This window comes from Ruditapes philippinarum, unplaced genomic scaffold, assembly GCF_026571515.1.
Source record: "Ruditapes philippinarum isolate M1 unplaced genomic scaffold, ASM2657151v2 ctg1407_1_1_1_1, whole genome shotgun sequence".
Taxonomy (NCBI): Eukaryota; Metazoa; Mollusca; class Bivalvia; order Venerida; family Veneridae; genus Ruditapes; species Ruditapes philippinarum.
The window spans coordinates 220250-236894 of NW_026863297.1; the positions used below are offsets into that span (position 1 = coordinate 220250).

Below are 16645 nucleotides of genomic sequence, written 5' to 3' on the forward strand. Positions count from 1 at the left end.
ATTATATTATTAACCCTTAACCTGCTGGAAATGAGAGTGACCAGCCTTTGCTGCCAGTATAGAGCCAGGCCAGCCTGCGCATCCGTGCAGTCTGACCAAGCTCTATACTGTTAGTAGCTCTACTTTTATATTTTGATACTGAAATCCCTTAGACTTTGAATGGACTGTTCCATATTCAAAGCAGGGAAAGTCCATTATACAAATTCAGTGTGTTGAGGGTGAAATTTATTCTATCTTATTGTATTTATGGTATGTTTTTTTCTCCTGAAATTTAGGTGTATTCTGAGATAGAGAAATGTGAAAGTGATCTCAATGGACCAAATTATGTGAACATAAAAGGTAATGTTAGTTATATGATTAATGATTAAATATTTTGTAGCAGTACAATGTTTAACCTTTACCACCCTAAATATCATAAATGGACCTGTCTGTCTATCAATATGGACAAGACCATTCATCAGTTTTGGGAAAAAGTCAAAATAAGTACTGACTGAAAAGGAAACAGTGCAGGCCATGACCAGACAGCATGAATGTACCTGTTGATCTTGGTCTGCTCTGGTTGCATGGATAGATTTAGTTGCAGACAACTGGGTAATGGGGTGGCGTCATGGGGGAATGGTAAATACGTCTGACTAGTAATTTAAGGATTCCTGCTCACATAGGTTCATACACCTCCAAGGACAAGCCTTTGTTTCCTTGAGCAAGAAACTTTATGAATTCATACATTGATTCCAGCACAATCAAACTAAATTAAAGAATAAAGTTTATTTATATTTAGACAGTAATTTTCAACCATCCTTGTATAGAATAACATATGAAAAGTCTGAACTCTTTAAGACTGGTAGATTATGGAATTTTTTTTTTAACTGATTTATTTGTAATTTTTGTTCTTGTTTTACATTAACAGGAGTTGTAGAAGATGTGGGCAAAGCTGGTTCAATACATGAAAATCACATGACCACGAAAAATCTGCCAAGTTTCTCCTCTGACCTAAAAGGCCCTCCTGTCGGGATTCCTGCAAAGTCGGTACCGCAAAGCCCAATCGACATGCTGCCTAAAGGCAAACCTTTGCCCGAGGCATTCTTTCTTCAGAAGGAGGTAGACATGAAGCAGCAGAAAGAATCTAAAGGACATGAATACATCAATGTTGATCAGAAAACTGAGGAAATGATGTCAGTTTTTAAATCAGACCCAAGTAAATTGGAAAAAATTGAGAAGTTTGATCTTGAAAATGTCTCTAAACCAGAGGTAGAGCAGAAAATGAGGTTAAATCAATTCAGACGCAGTCCTGTTCCATTAGAAAATTCTGAGAAAATTTCAAGCAGATTGAATGATGATAACATTTATGAAAAAGCTAAACAAATTCCCGGAAGTGAAAATCAATCGGAGAATCCAAATATACCAGTTATGTCTTCAGAAGTAGGTAAAGAGGCTTCAAACAATCCAAAAGACAATAGCCAATGTCCAGGGTTTGATATTGACTTCAGTAAAGAATTAGATGAAATTGAAACTAAAGCTGCTAAAGTTAAAAGCTCTATGAATAGAGGAATTTTCGATAAGTTTCATCCTGCTGGCCCCAGATGAAGCCCTTAATTAATGTACCAAGATGCAGATTTTTGTAGATGATTAATGGATGAATTAGAAATTTTAAGTTTGATTTCGAGCTGAAAGCATTCGTGAGCAGAGCAGCACTAGTAAACTGAGATCAATAAACAATGATTACGAACCTCATGCAGTGCCGACATCTTCAATGACGATGCCCTCTTTGTCAGCGAGGGAGCATGTCGTTACGCAAATGTGCCGGAAAAAGTCTCCAATGAAAACATTGACGCCAGTCTTGAAGAGCATCAAAAGAAGTTGAGCATGTATCAGGGTATGACTAGAAATGATTCGGAGGAACTTCATGAAAGATCTGCCCAACAGGAAGATTTTGATCATGGAGTGAAAAGTTCACCAGGTCAAGGTTGTTCTAAAAATATTTATGAAAATGAGGTCGGAATAAATCGTCTCCAAATAAACAGTGAAGGTCATTATGAAAACTGTTCTGCTGTTGACAAAGATCAAGGTCATTGTGATTCCCAGCATGCAACAGGTGACTATAGTAACGTCTCAGCAATGCATGATAATCAAAGGAGACAAAGTCAGTCAAGTACTGGTAAAGTTGTGAACAACATTCAGGATTTGCTGCAAAGACGGGAACCAAGTGAAGGTCACTGCGAGGAGTATGTTTAATCTCATTTGATCAAAAATGTGTCTCAAAACTTTTGGAAGGTAGTCAAGGTTTGTGCAGTGTTTGATGAGTGCTTAAAGTTGAATGTTGTTTTTTGAAAGTGCTTGAAACATTTAAGTGTTTTTTGGTCATTGTTCTTGTATATTGTCTGCAATAACATGTTTCATTTATTTGGCCCAGAAAATGCTTTAAACTTTGTACTTATAACTTTTTTTTCTTCACTAACATAAGGCAGTATTACATAAATCAATGGCATATTTGGACAAAGATAAAAAAAAATTTGTATGAGAACTAACTGAGTCAAATTTTATATCCCTCAAGACTAGAATGGACTCATATATTTTAGATAATTATTCTTTGGAAGCAGAAAATAAGTTATTTAAAATGCTGATGTGCAAGCTTTGTTTTTTAACAATGCAACGCTGATCAAATAACACAATTATAATAGGGCAGTATTATTAAATGATGAAATTAAACTTTCTTAAAGATAGATATATTTATTACAGATTTAACATTTTGCTAGGAAAGCTTCACTTACAGCATATTGTTTATATCTATATACTACTTTTAATGATGTTGTGGCAGTCGGACTCTCATTTTTATATTGTTAGCCTCTCTGAAATAAAGATATCCGAATATAACGATATAAAAAGTGGAGTTTACTGTATATTATTGCAGGCAGTGACTTGAGTTTATATTAAGAACAATGTATTAAAATAATACCATTTTAGTTGCATTGTGGGAAGGTTAAAGGTTTACGTACTTGCAGATGGAAAGTATACTTTTTTCCCTTTTTTTTCTATTCAAATGGGTTTTACTAAAAACATTGACCACCGGGTTATAAAAGGATTTTGATAATTTTATTAAATTGATAAAATTGTAGACTAAATTTCCCTGTGTTTTTTTAGATTTTAAAAGGGAACTCCATTTGAGGTCAAATGGCCAAAAAATAATGAAATCTGAAATTCTTTCTTAAATCAACAGGTACATTTAAAATTGAAAACTATGCAATAGATAATAATATATAAATGCATGTATACTCACTATTATTAAATTGATACTCAATTTTTTAATACAATTTTTTTTTTGGCTGATTTGAGTATTTTGGGGTCAATTTAATTGCACAGTTGAAATTGGTTATGTCTGGGAAGTGGAGTGATGGAATGAGTTGAAATTTTGTACACAAGTAATTGGTCCAGTTATGTAAAGGCCTTGAAAAAAATTTTGGCACCTTCATGTAAAAAAAACCTCAGAGGAGTCCCTTTATCGTGTCTACTGTATAAACTGGTGGTAAAATTAATGTGCCTGTTGTGTAATCTAGTGTTTACGGCATCTGCTGATTTCTCACTTGCTGTTAAACTTGGTATTTAAACCCTTTAAGTGTCTTTTTTTTTAAACCCCAATTTGGTTAAGTTGCTAATAAAATAAAAGAGAGGGGTTAACATTTGATAAAATTTTCCTTTTTTGTTTAACCCAGGGTCCAAGGTGTTAAAGAAATTCTCAAAGCTCAAGTTCAGATCTTACTTATTTGATTGGTCAAAACTTTTCAACAAAAATGTACATTGCAATGACAATTTTTTAACAATCCCCTTAGAAAAAAGTTTTTTTTAACCTCAAGGACCGGCATCAGGGATTCGTTTTTTAGGTCAACTGAGATCGTGACCTTGTATCCAATTATGACACTAATTTTAAGAACAATTTAAACACATGTTAGCATGCAGCTTTTGTCACAGCTTTGCTTCTATAAATAAATATTATGTGTATGTATATGCATGATGGGAGGTCTTTGTTACTGTTCTGGTGACTCATGCAAAATTCTCACTATACAGCTGGTTAGATGGAATGAACGCGGAGATATGACTAAAAATCGTGTCAAATCGGCATAAAAACCTGACGAACAAAAAACAAACTCACTGCAATGTGTTAGACTAGTCATTGTAACAAATGTAAAAATTAGGTTGAACTATAGACCATTGTACAAAATGTATATAGAAATGTACATCATATAATATTAAATATTTCTACTCAAGGCACAACGGACACCTTTCTCAGTGTTTTGATATTATTTTTATAAGGCAAGGACTGATATTGGCTGCAAGGAACAAAATAAAATATGTTTACACCAATAACTAAAAATGCTTATTGCTGCTTATTACTGAAAAAAACATCAAGTATGGTGGTGATAACTTAGTGGGTTTTATCAATTACTGGGACGTCTTTGATGTCTTTGGTAAAAACTGAAAAGATCATGATTTTTGTTACCAAGAAATATATTTTTTACAATCATTAACTATTTGATGATGTCTTTTTCCGTAAATTTTATGTACTAATAATTATGTAAATATTGCATTGTTTGTTAACCCTTAACATGCTGGAAACATAAATGATTAGCCTTTGTCACCAGTATAGAACCAGGCCAGCCTGTTCTTCTGTGCAGTCTGGCTAGGTTGTACACTGTTGGCTGATTTACTTTTACTTGTCATCTTGAAACCCACAAGTGGAGTAATGGACAGTCCCAAAACTGGAAGTTGGACAAGTCCATTTTAGCAATTCAGCAAGTAAAGTCTGGAGTTTATGTATTTGTTTAAGGATGATTTTTTTTTTAATTTGAGGCCCCAAGTGGGTTACCCCATTTATTTATGATGTTTTTGAGGCCCCAACTTAATTACCCCTTTTATGCATGCTTTTTTTTTTTGAGGCCTATTATGTTTATACATGATTTTGTTTGACAATCACAATGTTATTATTACATTTTTACTGTTTTAAGGACAAAATAATTTTCTTATTATGCCAATAAAGAAAGAGAGAGATAAAAAAAGTAAAAAAGTTATTACATTTCTACGCAATGAATGAATTTGGTATAATTTCTTTAATAATGTTATGCTGCTTTTTCTTTAAAGATAAAAATAATATTTCTTAAATCCAGTTCCATATTTTGGAGAAAATTTTCTTTAATTTGTTAATTGTTATTTTAGAGAAAAACATAGAAATGTCAACTTAGTATCTCCTTTATTGTAAAGAAAACCCTGCTCAAACATAAATGTGATGGTAATTTTAGCAAGTCATTATTTAAAGTGTATAAAGCTCTTATATTAATTTTGTTGTTTCATTATTGTAAAATTAATGTACATATTTTGATAAAATTGATTATCGGATACCTTGTTTAAAAGAAATTTGTCAGTATATATTTAATTGAAAGCCAGTGAGGCATTCCTAAAATCAGGGCCAAACATACTATAATTGCATTGGAATATTTGTTTTGGAAGTTGTATATTAAATTATGAAAACTTTCTATGTTACAAATCTTTCAAGGCCATAAGGTTATGAAAACAACATAATTCATGTTTTTAAACTTATAAAGACATTTTCATCAGATATAGCTTTATATGCTTTAAGACCCATTTTTATATTTTAGAAGAAAAAAAACTATAAAAAAGCATAAATATTAATATTATACTAGTATTCTATCACACTAAGAAAACTTAAATATTCATGAATTAGAGAGAAACTGTGATCGTGTCAATATCATAAATGTTATTATATTTTGTGTATTTTAGCAGATAATCATGATCAATGCTTGAATGTTATTATAATTTAGAGAATGTTATTACAATTTAGAGAATGTTATTACAATTTAGAGAATGTTATTACATTTTAGAGAATGTTATTACATTTAAGAGAATTTTATTACATTTTACAGAATGTTATATTACATTTTAGAGAATAACTGTCAATGGCGTAAATGTTATTACAATGTATATTTTATAAAAAATCAAATGTTATGAATTGTTATATTTTGAGACAAAATCTATCATGTTAATTATTATTTTAAAATTTTAGAAGAAAAAGGATATATTTGTATACATGTATGAAATGTTATATTTCTAAGTGATAATTGTTTTTGAGAAATATGGTGTAAGTCACGTGACAGCCTATTATTAAATGTTCAGTGAAAATGATTTGGTTGTATTTTTTAACTTTCATTTGTTTTGTATATGTTTAACATGAACGTTAACAAGGCCTGCTTTAAGTTACATGTTTTGGAACAAGAACACAAAGTTGATATTATTTTGTGTGTAGTAGTCTACCTGCACTGTTAATATTTACATTTACGTAATTATATTGCCAACTTTGATGTTGTCATTTTGATAATGGTGATAATGATAATAACAACAATGATAACAACAATAATGATAACAACAGTAATGTGATAAGAAGTAGAAAAATAATAGTGATACTAACTGGAATGAGGATTTTCACCATTTTCATATTTAAATGTTGAATTCTGCTTAAGCCGGTGCTAGGGGGTATAGACAGTAGCTTGCTTTTAACACTACTGTCCACTAACTGGCTCAATTAAACTGAGCCTTCAACATATTTCAGTATTTCCTTTCTAAGCATTAATTTTGTAAAAAATTCTAATTTTGTCCTTTTTGTTTATTGAAAGTTTTGCACATCAATAAAGGCAAGAAAATCATATAAAATGATTTAAATATGTTTGTTGTTACAAAATTGGCTAAATTTTGTCTCTAGATGTTTTATTTGGTAAATTCTAAATTTTAGAGAGTTTAAATGATGGGAAGTAAATAATAAGATACTTTTGTCAAATTATAGCACAGACTTCAGCTATCATGCCCCTGAGAAACAACATTCTTACTTTGAAATATATATGGTTATTGTAATAACTTTTCCCCCCTCTTTTCTTTGGAGGAGGGGGTGGGGGATTTGAAATTTTGAGTTGTTTAGGCAATGAAAAACTTTTTGTTTTTTACTTCATTTGCTTTTTAATTGTTTTTTCTTATTTTCTTGTTTTTGATCTCTCAACAGTTACAGAACAGTTTTTAAAACATATATTTTGTATTTATATCATTATAAACTGGTAATCATAATTTATCGCTTTGAAAATATTGAACAAATATTTTGCTGATTTATTATTTTTTGTAAGATATACAACAGTTGCTGAATATTTATTGTATGTTAACCAGTGTAGATCAAGATCAGCCAGGACTATTTGCTATTCAGTCAATACATGTTTTGAAAATTTCCCTAAAATGGTGGATGGTTTTGTCCAAATTTTGTCGAGATTGAAGGATGGACAAGTCCATTTCAGATGTTTCAGGTGGTAAGGACTAAACTACATGTATAGGCACACGATTGAAAAATTGTTCTTTTTCACTTCAAACGGTCTCTATTTTTGGTATATGATAAAAAGAATATTAAATTCGTGTAAGTTTATTACTGAATTTATTCAACTCTTTGAATAAAATAATATTATGCTCGCCTGAGGCTTGCATATTGTAATTTTATTCAACTTGTTCAATAAATTCAGTATTAAACTTGCACTCATTTAATGTCCTCTATATAAGTATTATTACTCTTACATCTTACACACAGTTGTATAATAATGGCATTAATGGAATTGACAAGTTGTTAATTCTGTAGTAAGACGAGATTTCAGTATCATTTACAAGAATTAGACACATGAATTTTATTATTTTAGTATAGAGCCTGATCAGGACGTGCAGGCTGCCCTGGCTTGTTTGTCACATACATGTAGATATAATCCTTACCAATAAACGTTAACAATGAGGAGAAATTATTTTTCATTCATTAGTTTTTAAGGTTTTTTTCCCCCATCTTATTAGTTTTATGTGAAATTTTCACATATTAGACTATAAATGTACATGGAATTTTAAAAAAAATCAAAATCTGGTTAATCTGGAATAGGTAAGGGTCAATAAACTTTGGGTTTACAAGTTCAAGCCCTGTGCAAAGCCCATGTTTCTCTTTGACAATTTTGTTGACATCAATGTGTCATATGCCAGATATCTTGTAATGTGGAGAAGTTGATGGATACTTGTGGAGTAACATGTTATTTTGTGTATAGAATTTAAGGATAGATGTTAGATACTGTCCACTGATATACATGCATGGCTGAAATACTGATAAATTTATATTCTACATCTTAAAATAAGAAGATAAATAGGTGTATTAAATTGATATTTACCAACTTTATGTTCAATATTTTCATTACCTTTCAAAGATGAAAGAAACCAACAAATGCATTTGAATATATGACTTATATAATTGTTATGATGATCTACCTTGAGACAAAGATCTCGTGAAATTTATTGACCATTATTTATATTTTATTATTTCAAATCTTTCTATTCAACTTCAATAGTCATTTTTTTCTGATATATTTTGATATTGTAATTGAAGGAAATAAAGAAGTGCTTGGAAAAACCCCATCTTAGTTAGTTTTTATTTAAAGTGGATTGGTCTACAATGGGCACATTTTTCATAAATATTTCAAATATTGAATTAAAAACAATAGAAATGTATCATTTGGATATATTTGTAAAATGTGTCTTGAAAAGAAATTCTGAATTATCAATGGTATTACATATAGATAGACCTTGCATTATATAGACCAATTCACTTTAACCCTTAACCTTTTTAACCCTGCTGTAAACAAAAGGGATTAGCCCAGCCATTCTCCTATAATTGAAGCACTTTTTAGCTCGACTATACGAAGTATATGGAGAGCTGTCCTACTCGCGTCGGCGTCCGCGTCCAGATTTTAGATTAAAGTTTTGGTGCAGTAAAATATTTTTCACTATAACTTTGTCATTTCTTAAGGTATCAACTTCAAACTTCAAATATATCTTCCTTATCATCAACCACATCATATGTGACAAGGTTCATAACTCTAGCACCAATATTTTCAGATTTATCTCCCCTTGAACTTAGAATTTTCCTTAAAAAATACTATTTTTTACTGTTACTTCCTTATTTCTTAAGGGATCAACCTCATACTTCAAATATATGTACCTTATCATCATCCCCATCTTATGTGACAAGGTTCATAACTCTAGCACCAATAGTTTCAGATTTATCTCCCCTTGAACTTAGAATTTTCCTCAAAAAGTACTATTTCTTACTGTTTCTTCTTTATTTCTTAAGGGATCAACCTCATACTTCAAATGTATTTACGTTATCATCATCCCCATCTTATGTGACAAGGTTCATAACTCTAGCACCAATATTTTCAGATTTATCTCCCTTTGAACTTAGAATTTTCCATAAAAAATATTTTTTTTACTGTTATTTATTTATTTCTAAAGGGATCAACTTCATACTTCAAATATGTTTACGTTATCATCATCCACATCTTATGTGACAAGGTTCATAACTCTAGCACCAATATTACAAGAATTATCTCCCCATAAACTTAGATTTTTTTACTAGAAAAATGTTATTTTTTATTATAACTTTTTTATTTTTAAAGGTATCTACCTCAAATTCCAAATACTTATTCCCTATCAACAATTACATTTTATGTGACATTGTTCATAACTCTTGATGCAACATTTACAGATTTATCTCTCTTTGAACTTAGGATTTTCTTTAAGAAATATAATAGCTTCTTTTCTTTTTAAGGTATCTGCTTCAAACTTCAAATATATGTTTCTTATCATTACACAAATGTTGTGTGACAAGGTCCATAACTCTAGCATGACTATTTCTAGCATTATTCCCCTTGATCTTGGAATTTATGTAAACAAATATTATTTTTTTACTATAACTTAATACATAATTATACATAATTTTTTCATAGTTTTGTCCTCCTTACTGCGTCCAGTATTTCATTAGTCGAGCTTCGCTGTCTCCTGTGACAGCTCTTGTTAATAATTCCTGTCTCCACTTTTAAAATCGTAGTAAAATGTACAGACGCGCTTAATCATTTGTGACAAACATTTAAATAAGTACACTGGGATGTTCTCAGCAGCTTAACTTAAATTATGTAGCGTGGATGCTCCTCGTTTTTGGGGGGCCCCCAATGTAATAACGACAAATTCAGATTTACTATGATGTGAACACAATTAGTCAGCTACCTACGCTAAGCAAAATAGTTCCAAAACTTCGCAGTAACTCCAAAATCATAGTTCCCTATCTATTTTAAAATTGACTGGCCAATTTTGTACTAAATTTAGCAATCGTCTTTTAAAATTGTATGTATATTTTTTGCTTTACGCGATTTTAATATTACTACGCCAGCGGTCGATCATAGCCAAAGTACTTGCATAAATATAGTACAAATTACATGTAGTCACAAGTTAATTAAGTGTCATAGAACTCAAAAATTTAGCAAGTAATGGAATACGGATTTCAGATCAGCTAACTTTAAAGCTTATAGGGCCTAATGCTTCATAAGTGTAAATTTAAGAAAAACAATGCATGCGTATGAATACGAACTATTTTCGCCCTAACGTCATTTTACCGCAATCGCCATTGTTTACAAGTTCATCCGTGAAAGATTGAGAAGTTTATATAGAAGTTCCACGTGTTAAAACGAGTTGTAAGTTTTATCTTACAAAAACCTTATCTCCCATTTACCTAAATGTTGTATAACTTTGCTTGTTTTGCATTTATCCATTTATCAGTGGCGAAATCGTCGTCAAATCGTTGGCGATTCTGGTTGATTACAAAAAATACAAGGACTTAATACCGGATATGACTTTAAATACAACGTTATTCAAGATGACTGATGTTCATTGTTTATATTTCATAACGTTGATATTTAAGTTGCAATCAAAAAGCTGTATTTTTTACAAATTTTCTTCACAATCGGCCATTATCGGGGTAAAGCTTTTTTGTACTGAATTGACCTTATCAAATTTTTAAGTTTAGCAGTTCCTTCCCTTGAAAGTCCTCCCTCAAACCATTTCCTACCCAGACATTTTTGACCCATTTTTTTTTTTATATATTTTTTGGAGGTGAGTTATTTACATCTAGCGTATACATATTGTTGATGCTTGCCTTACAGCTTTTTTAAATAAAAAATATACAAGTTCAGTAATGATGTCTTATTACATTTTCTCAAAGAATGAACTGGATCCACGGTGCATAATCCATATTTGTACCCTCTTTGCGAAATCTGCTGAAACGGTACCTATCATTCACTGCTTTAAAACAAACCAGCGGTGGATAACAATCATGTAAAATTTCATTGTAATAAGGAAAAGAGCTGAGGTATGACACTTAGAGACCACAGAACACTAGATTGTTTTATTTATGTGCTGATTCATCATGTGCCAGTCTCTCATGTACTGCAACTTCATAATAAGCTAAAAAAAATCGACATGTCTTGCCTTGTCCATCACCTCGGCTTACAGACACTTCACCCCCCAGACACTTCACCCTAGGCCCTTTTTTGCAGACACTTCACCCCTCATTTTAAAAAATTTGAGTAAGGTTATAATTATATTTACACTGGGGATTAGCATTGAAAAACCCTGACATTTGCTTAGTTCTGTGTAACATCTATACGCTACCAGTACAATTTTTTTTTGGAAAAATGCGTTTTGACTCAAATTGATACTAGATAACTGACAGGTATTCATGCCACATGGTTAATTTAGAATTTTATCCAGGGAGACATGAGAATTATGCATAATATTTATACACATTTAAAGTTAAACCATGCATAATATATTGATTTCTTATTGGAGTGAAAAAAATGAGTACATGTACATAAATAATGTTCGGAAGTATAAAATGAACTAGGTACAAATATTGCTCTGTCAGATGTAGTTATACTTCGTTTTTATCACATATCACTTATCAATATGAAATCATCCATTTTATATATGCCAATTTTGGATGGGAATTTTGACAGTAATTTTGGGACTTTAAAAATAAAACATTTGAAAATTTGCTGTCTTTTTTTATTGGGAATGTAAATAGTTTTATAAGGGAAAAATGCTGTTCTATTACAAATAGAATAGATAATAGTTACAAATACTACAAATAATATATCAGGGATTGAAAAACGAAAAACAACAACAACAACAATGCTTAAAAAAATATAAATTTCCTACATGTTCTGACTCATTTTTCTTTTTTGAAGACAATTTTTCTTTTTTGAAGACACTGTTTAACTTACTTCTTTCTGGCTAAACATTTGCCAAATATTGCATTGTGACATTTTAAAAAAATTTTTGTGGAACATACTGGAATCGCCGCACGGGCTTTTAGTAAGTTTTTACAAAATAGAATCAGACAGAATTAAGCGTTGCATTCAACAAATCAACATCAGTTTTGCCCATCAAACACAGGGGAATTATTTTGTGCTCTGTCCTACTAGTAAAACTTGAAAAATGGTTTCAAAAGAATTGAATTGAAATTTGATTAATTTATGCTAGAAATTCCACACGTCCTGCAGGACGGGCATTTTTGGGAGATTAACTTGTCCGGAGTCATTTTTACTCTGTATTTATCATTTATGAGCGGACAAGTGGATTTGTCAAGCCTTGATTAACTGCAAGTGATTAACCACATTATTTTCCATAAAAACTTATACTACATGTAATTACATTGTTTGAGATAATAAATCATTTGACTTACTAGTGAAATAAGTTTAAGACTGTCCATAATATTGATATAAAAGTGAATTCAGTTAGTGGGTTCCAAACTACAGGTGGAAACTGTTCTATTTTCTATTCAAGTTTTTTTTTTGATGAAACAAAACTTAATCCTGACAACAGTTATATATGCTTAACAGTGTTTGTATTTTGATTATTTTAAAATCTGTTTGAAAATATTCATATTAAATTCATGAAAAGAAGTTTAAAAAAAAAAGAGAAAGAAATGAGATTTGGGCAAAATTTTTAAGAAGGTAAAGATACTTCAATGAAAAAGTAAGATAGGTAACAAAAATGAATCAAACGAAAAACTCATTTAAATTTAAAGTTGTTCCTGACATGTCTAAGTTGTTCCTGACATGTCAGAACAAAATTAATAATTTTTTTTTTTTGAAATCTGGTAACCTCGAGCTATGTTCTCTACCGATTGAGCTATGATTCCGACAATTATTACTCACTTTTTACAATAATTATTGTTAGTCAATCATATCTGGACATGCAACATTCAACTTACCCATATATATGCCTTTAAAAAGGACTGTTTCGACTATAAATACTTGAAATTATAAAGAAATTGCCCCTATTATTCTTTACAGTCTATTGTGTATAGGCTAAATTTAGGAGACACTTGTGAAAATACGCAATGAAAAATGAATAATTACATTGAAAATACAGGAAATGAAAATGAGCATTTTACTTTATCAATATTTCTTAATGTTTCAATGAAGTATATAATAAATTAAAAGAACTATTGTATTGATTAGGAAAAGTTTTTTATTTCAGGTTTGTGAATAAAGGCTTGTTTGTTAGATTTCAATTGTGGCTCAGTTGGTTGTTTGCTGAGAAGCTGTGAAACATAATTATACAGGCCATTAAGGTAAAAACATGTTAGCTTTTTTCTGACTTTGATATATATATCCATCTTACTGTAGCATAACAAAAGAGAACAATAGAATTCATTCCATAACAATAGAATATGGGGCCATGGCCCTTTAATAAACAAAAGGAAAAACAATAGTAATGGTCCTTAATCCCTTTTCGGTCACACGGGCAAACATTTTTCTTCAAGTAAGACCATACATTATATATGTTAGAAAGTTAAAAAGGAAATGTTCATTGTTATATATATATTTTGGTTTGAAAATCTTTGTATATTTACAATTTTGACCAAATAGTTTTCTCAAAGTATTTATTTGAACATTAACTGACATAATTAGTGGCATATGTTTCTAACTTCTTTTCCAGGAGGTTTTTGTCAGATTGATGAATGTGAAATTAAGAGGACCCATTTTGAGGATGCTTTTTATGAATGGAATCACGAGAGATGAAGTCTAAAATGTGATACTGTCAATGTGACTAACCTTGAAGTAAACAGATGACACAATGTTTTTCAATGTCATGGGCATATAATGAAGAGGTACATGATTATTTGTATACACTTTTCCTTATTAAATACTTTCTAAATGTTTGACATGTTTAAAGGCCAACACAGGGCTCAAGGTTTATTTAAAATCTGTAAGCTTGGCACTTAGAGCCAATTGTATATTAATTATTTCAATATCTTTTCATTATGCAATCTGTTGTTAATTTAGGAACAAAAGTCGATAGCAAAAACATTTTAGCCGTGTCATGACGAAACCAACATAATGGGCATCCGCCCAGTCTGATCAGGATCCATACTGTTCGCTATCATTTCTCTACTTGTAGTAAGGTTTGTAAGCGAACAGCATGGATCCTGATCAGACCAACCTGGTCTGGATCCATGCTGGTCGCAAACCATTATGTTGGTTTTGTCATGACATGGCTCATTTGTGACATGTAATTCACTTAAATTGTATTTTGAAATTCAAGTTTTCATTCCTTTCACCTCAAGGCATTTGACATTGAAATAGTGACTTCATGTAGTAAGCAGTCAGTAAAACCTAATCATCTCATCTTGACTTAGCTGTATATAGATTATCAGAATCACTCACATTTTACAAATTATATGACTTTAAAAAGTTGTGTTACTAAGCAAATAAATAGATTTAATTGGGGTGACCATAGTCAAAGTAATGCACCTAAACCACTTACCTTTAAAGATATACTATGCTCATCAGTAAAATATTTTAATCATGAAAATGTATTGAATTCTATGCAATTCTTTTTGAATATGTCTAATTTGAATGAATTAACTATGCATTGGAAGCCATGTTCCTTCTTACGAGACAAAAAAAAATTTTGGTCCTTCTTAAAAACTGTCAGTTTCCTAACAACACTATATATTTATATTGTGACCAAACTATAGCATGTGGTGTTTTAACATTACATAGCTACTTTTATGTAAACACAAAACATGCTTATTTTATGTTTACAAAGAGACTGTGTAGCAATTATCAATGTTCTATTATATTTAATATGGATTCTTTAATGTGAGAAAGCAATCCAGCTAGCTTTAAAAAAAGGCGGTGGTTCTACTCAGATGCTCGTTTGTGAAATCTGATCAGAGGGGTTGAGCTCTGGCATTGGTCGCGCATTTTTTTGGTTTTATACCTTTATAAATCAGAGTAATTCTAACAGAAAGATGCTGAAAAAAAGTTAACATACAAGTATGGAATATCTCGGTCAGCAATAAACTTTTTCAAAAACTCTATTTCAGAAAACAGAGATGCTTGTTTGACAGATACAGTAATAGTAGGAGTTATGAGGGAAGATAGAATGCAGTGATAACTATATTGAGGCACCACTTCATCACCAAGAACATGAAATGAATTATCAATGTTTTCGGTGTGTTTGAACACCCATTTTAAATAATACAGCTCAGAGTGAATTTTTCAAAATAATTAATTCTGTTTTCAAAGTTTTTTATTAGCTCACCTGAGCTTGCTCAGTGAGCTTTTAGGATCGGTGAATGTCCGTCGTCCGTCGTCCGTCGTCCGTCCGGCCGTCCACAATTACTTGTGAACACTCTAGCGGTCGCATTTTTGCCTCAATCATCATCAAACTTGGTCAGGATGCTTATCTAGTTGAAAGCTCGGATGAGTTCGAACATGGGTCATCTCGGATGAAAAACTAGGTCACAAGAGCTAAAAATAGAAAAACCTTGTGAACACTCTAGAGGTCACATTTTTGACCCAATCATCATCAAACTTGGTCAGGATGTTTGTCTAGGTGATAGCTTGGATGAGTTCGAACATGGGTCATCTCGGATGAAAAAAGTAGGTCACAGGAGCTATAAATAGAAAAACCTTGTGAACACTCTCTAGTGGTCACATTTTTGAACCAATCATCATCAAACTTGGTCAGAATGCTTGTCTAGTCAATTGCTTGGATGAGTTCGAACATGGGTCATCTCTGATGAAAAACTAGGTCACAGGAGCTAAAAATAGAAAAACCTTGTGAACACTCTAGTGGTCACATTTTTGACCCAATCATCATCAAACTTTGTCAGGATGCTTGTTTAGATAATAGCTCGGATGAGTTCGAATATGGGTCATCTCGGATGAAAAACTAGGTCACAGGAGCTATAAATAGAAAAACCTTGTGAACACTCTAGTGGTCACATTTTTGCATCAATCATCATCAAACTTGGTCAGGATGCTTATCTAGTTGATAGCTTGGATGAGTTCGAACATGGGTCATCTCGGATGAAAAAGTAGGTCACCAGAGCTAAAAATAGAAAAACCTTGTTAACACTTTAGCGGTCACATTTTTGCATCAATCATCATCAAACTTGATCAAGATGCTTGTCTAGGTGATAGCTCGGATGAGTTCGAACATGGGTCATCTCGGATGAAAAACTAGGTCACAGGAGCTAAAAATAGAAAAACCTTGTTAACACTCTAGTGGTCACAATTTTGACTCAATTGTCATCAAACTTGGTCAGGAAACTTGTCTAGGTCATTGCTGGGAATAAATCGAACATGGGACCTTAAATCGAACATGGGACCTTTCGGATGAAAAACTAGGTCACAGGAGCTAAAAATAGAAAAAATCTTGTTAACACTCT

At 31.5% G+C, this 16645-nt stretch overlaps 1 protein-coding gene and 1 long non-coding RNA gene across 2 annotated transcripts; both read left to right on the top strand.

The window, feature by feature from the left end:
- The first annotated feature begins 84 nt into the window (after nt 1-84).
- Nucleotides 85-1584, top strand: LOC132721773 (uncharacterized). Its single transcript, XM_060706150.1, has 2 exons — nt 85-339; nt 908-1584. Exon 2 carries the CDS (start codon nt 955-957, stop codon nt 1582-1584), a length of 630 nt encoding a protein of 209 aa, XP_060562133.1. The 5' UTR covers nt 85-339; nt 908-954.
- An 8663-nt stretch (nt 1585-10247) lies between these two features.
- On the top strand, nt 10248-15441 carry LOC132721768 (uncharacterized). The gene is made up of 4 exons (XR_009624510.1): nt 10248-10592; nt 13441-13534; nt 13903-14074; nt 15296-15441. It is a non-coding gene; the product is annotated as an uncharacterized LOC132721768 (long non-coding RNA).
- The last annotated feature ends 1204 nt before the right edge of the window (nt 15442-16645 follow it).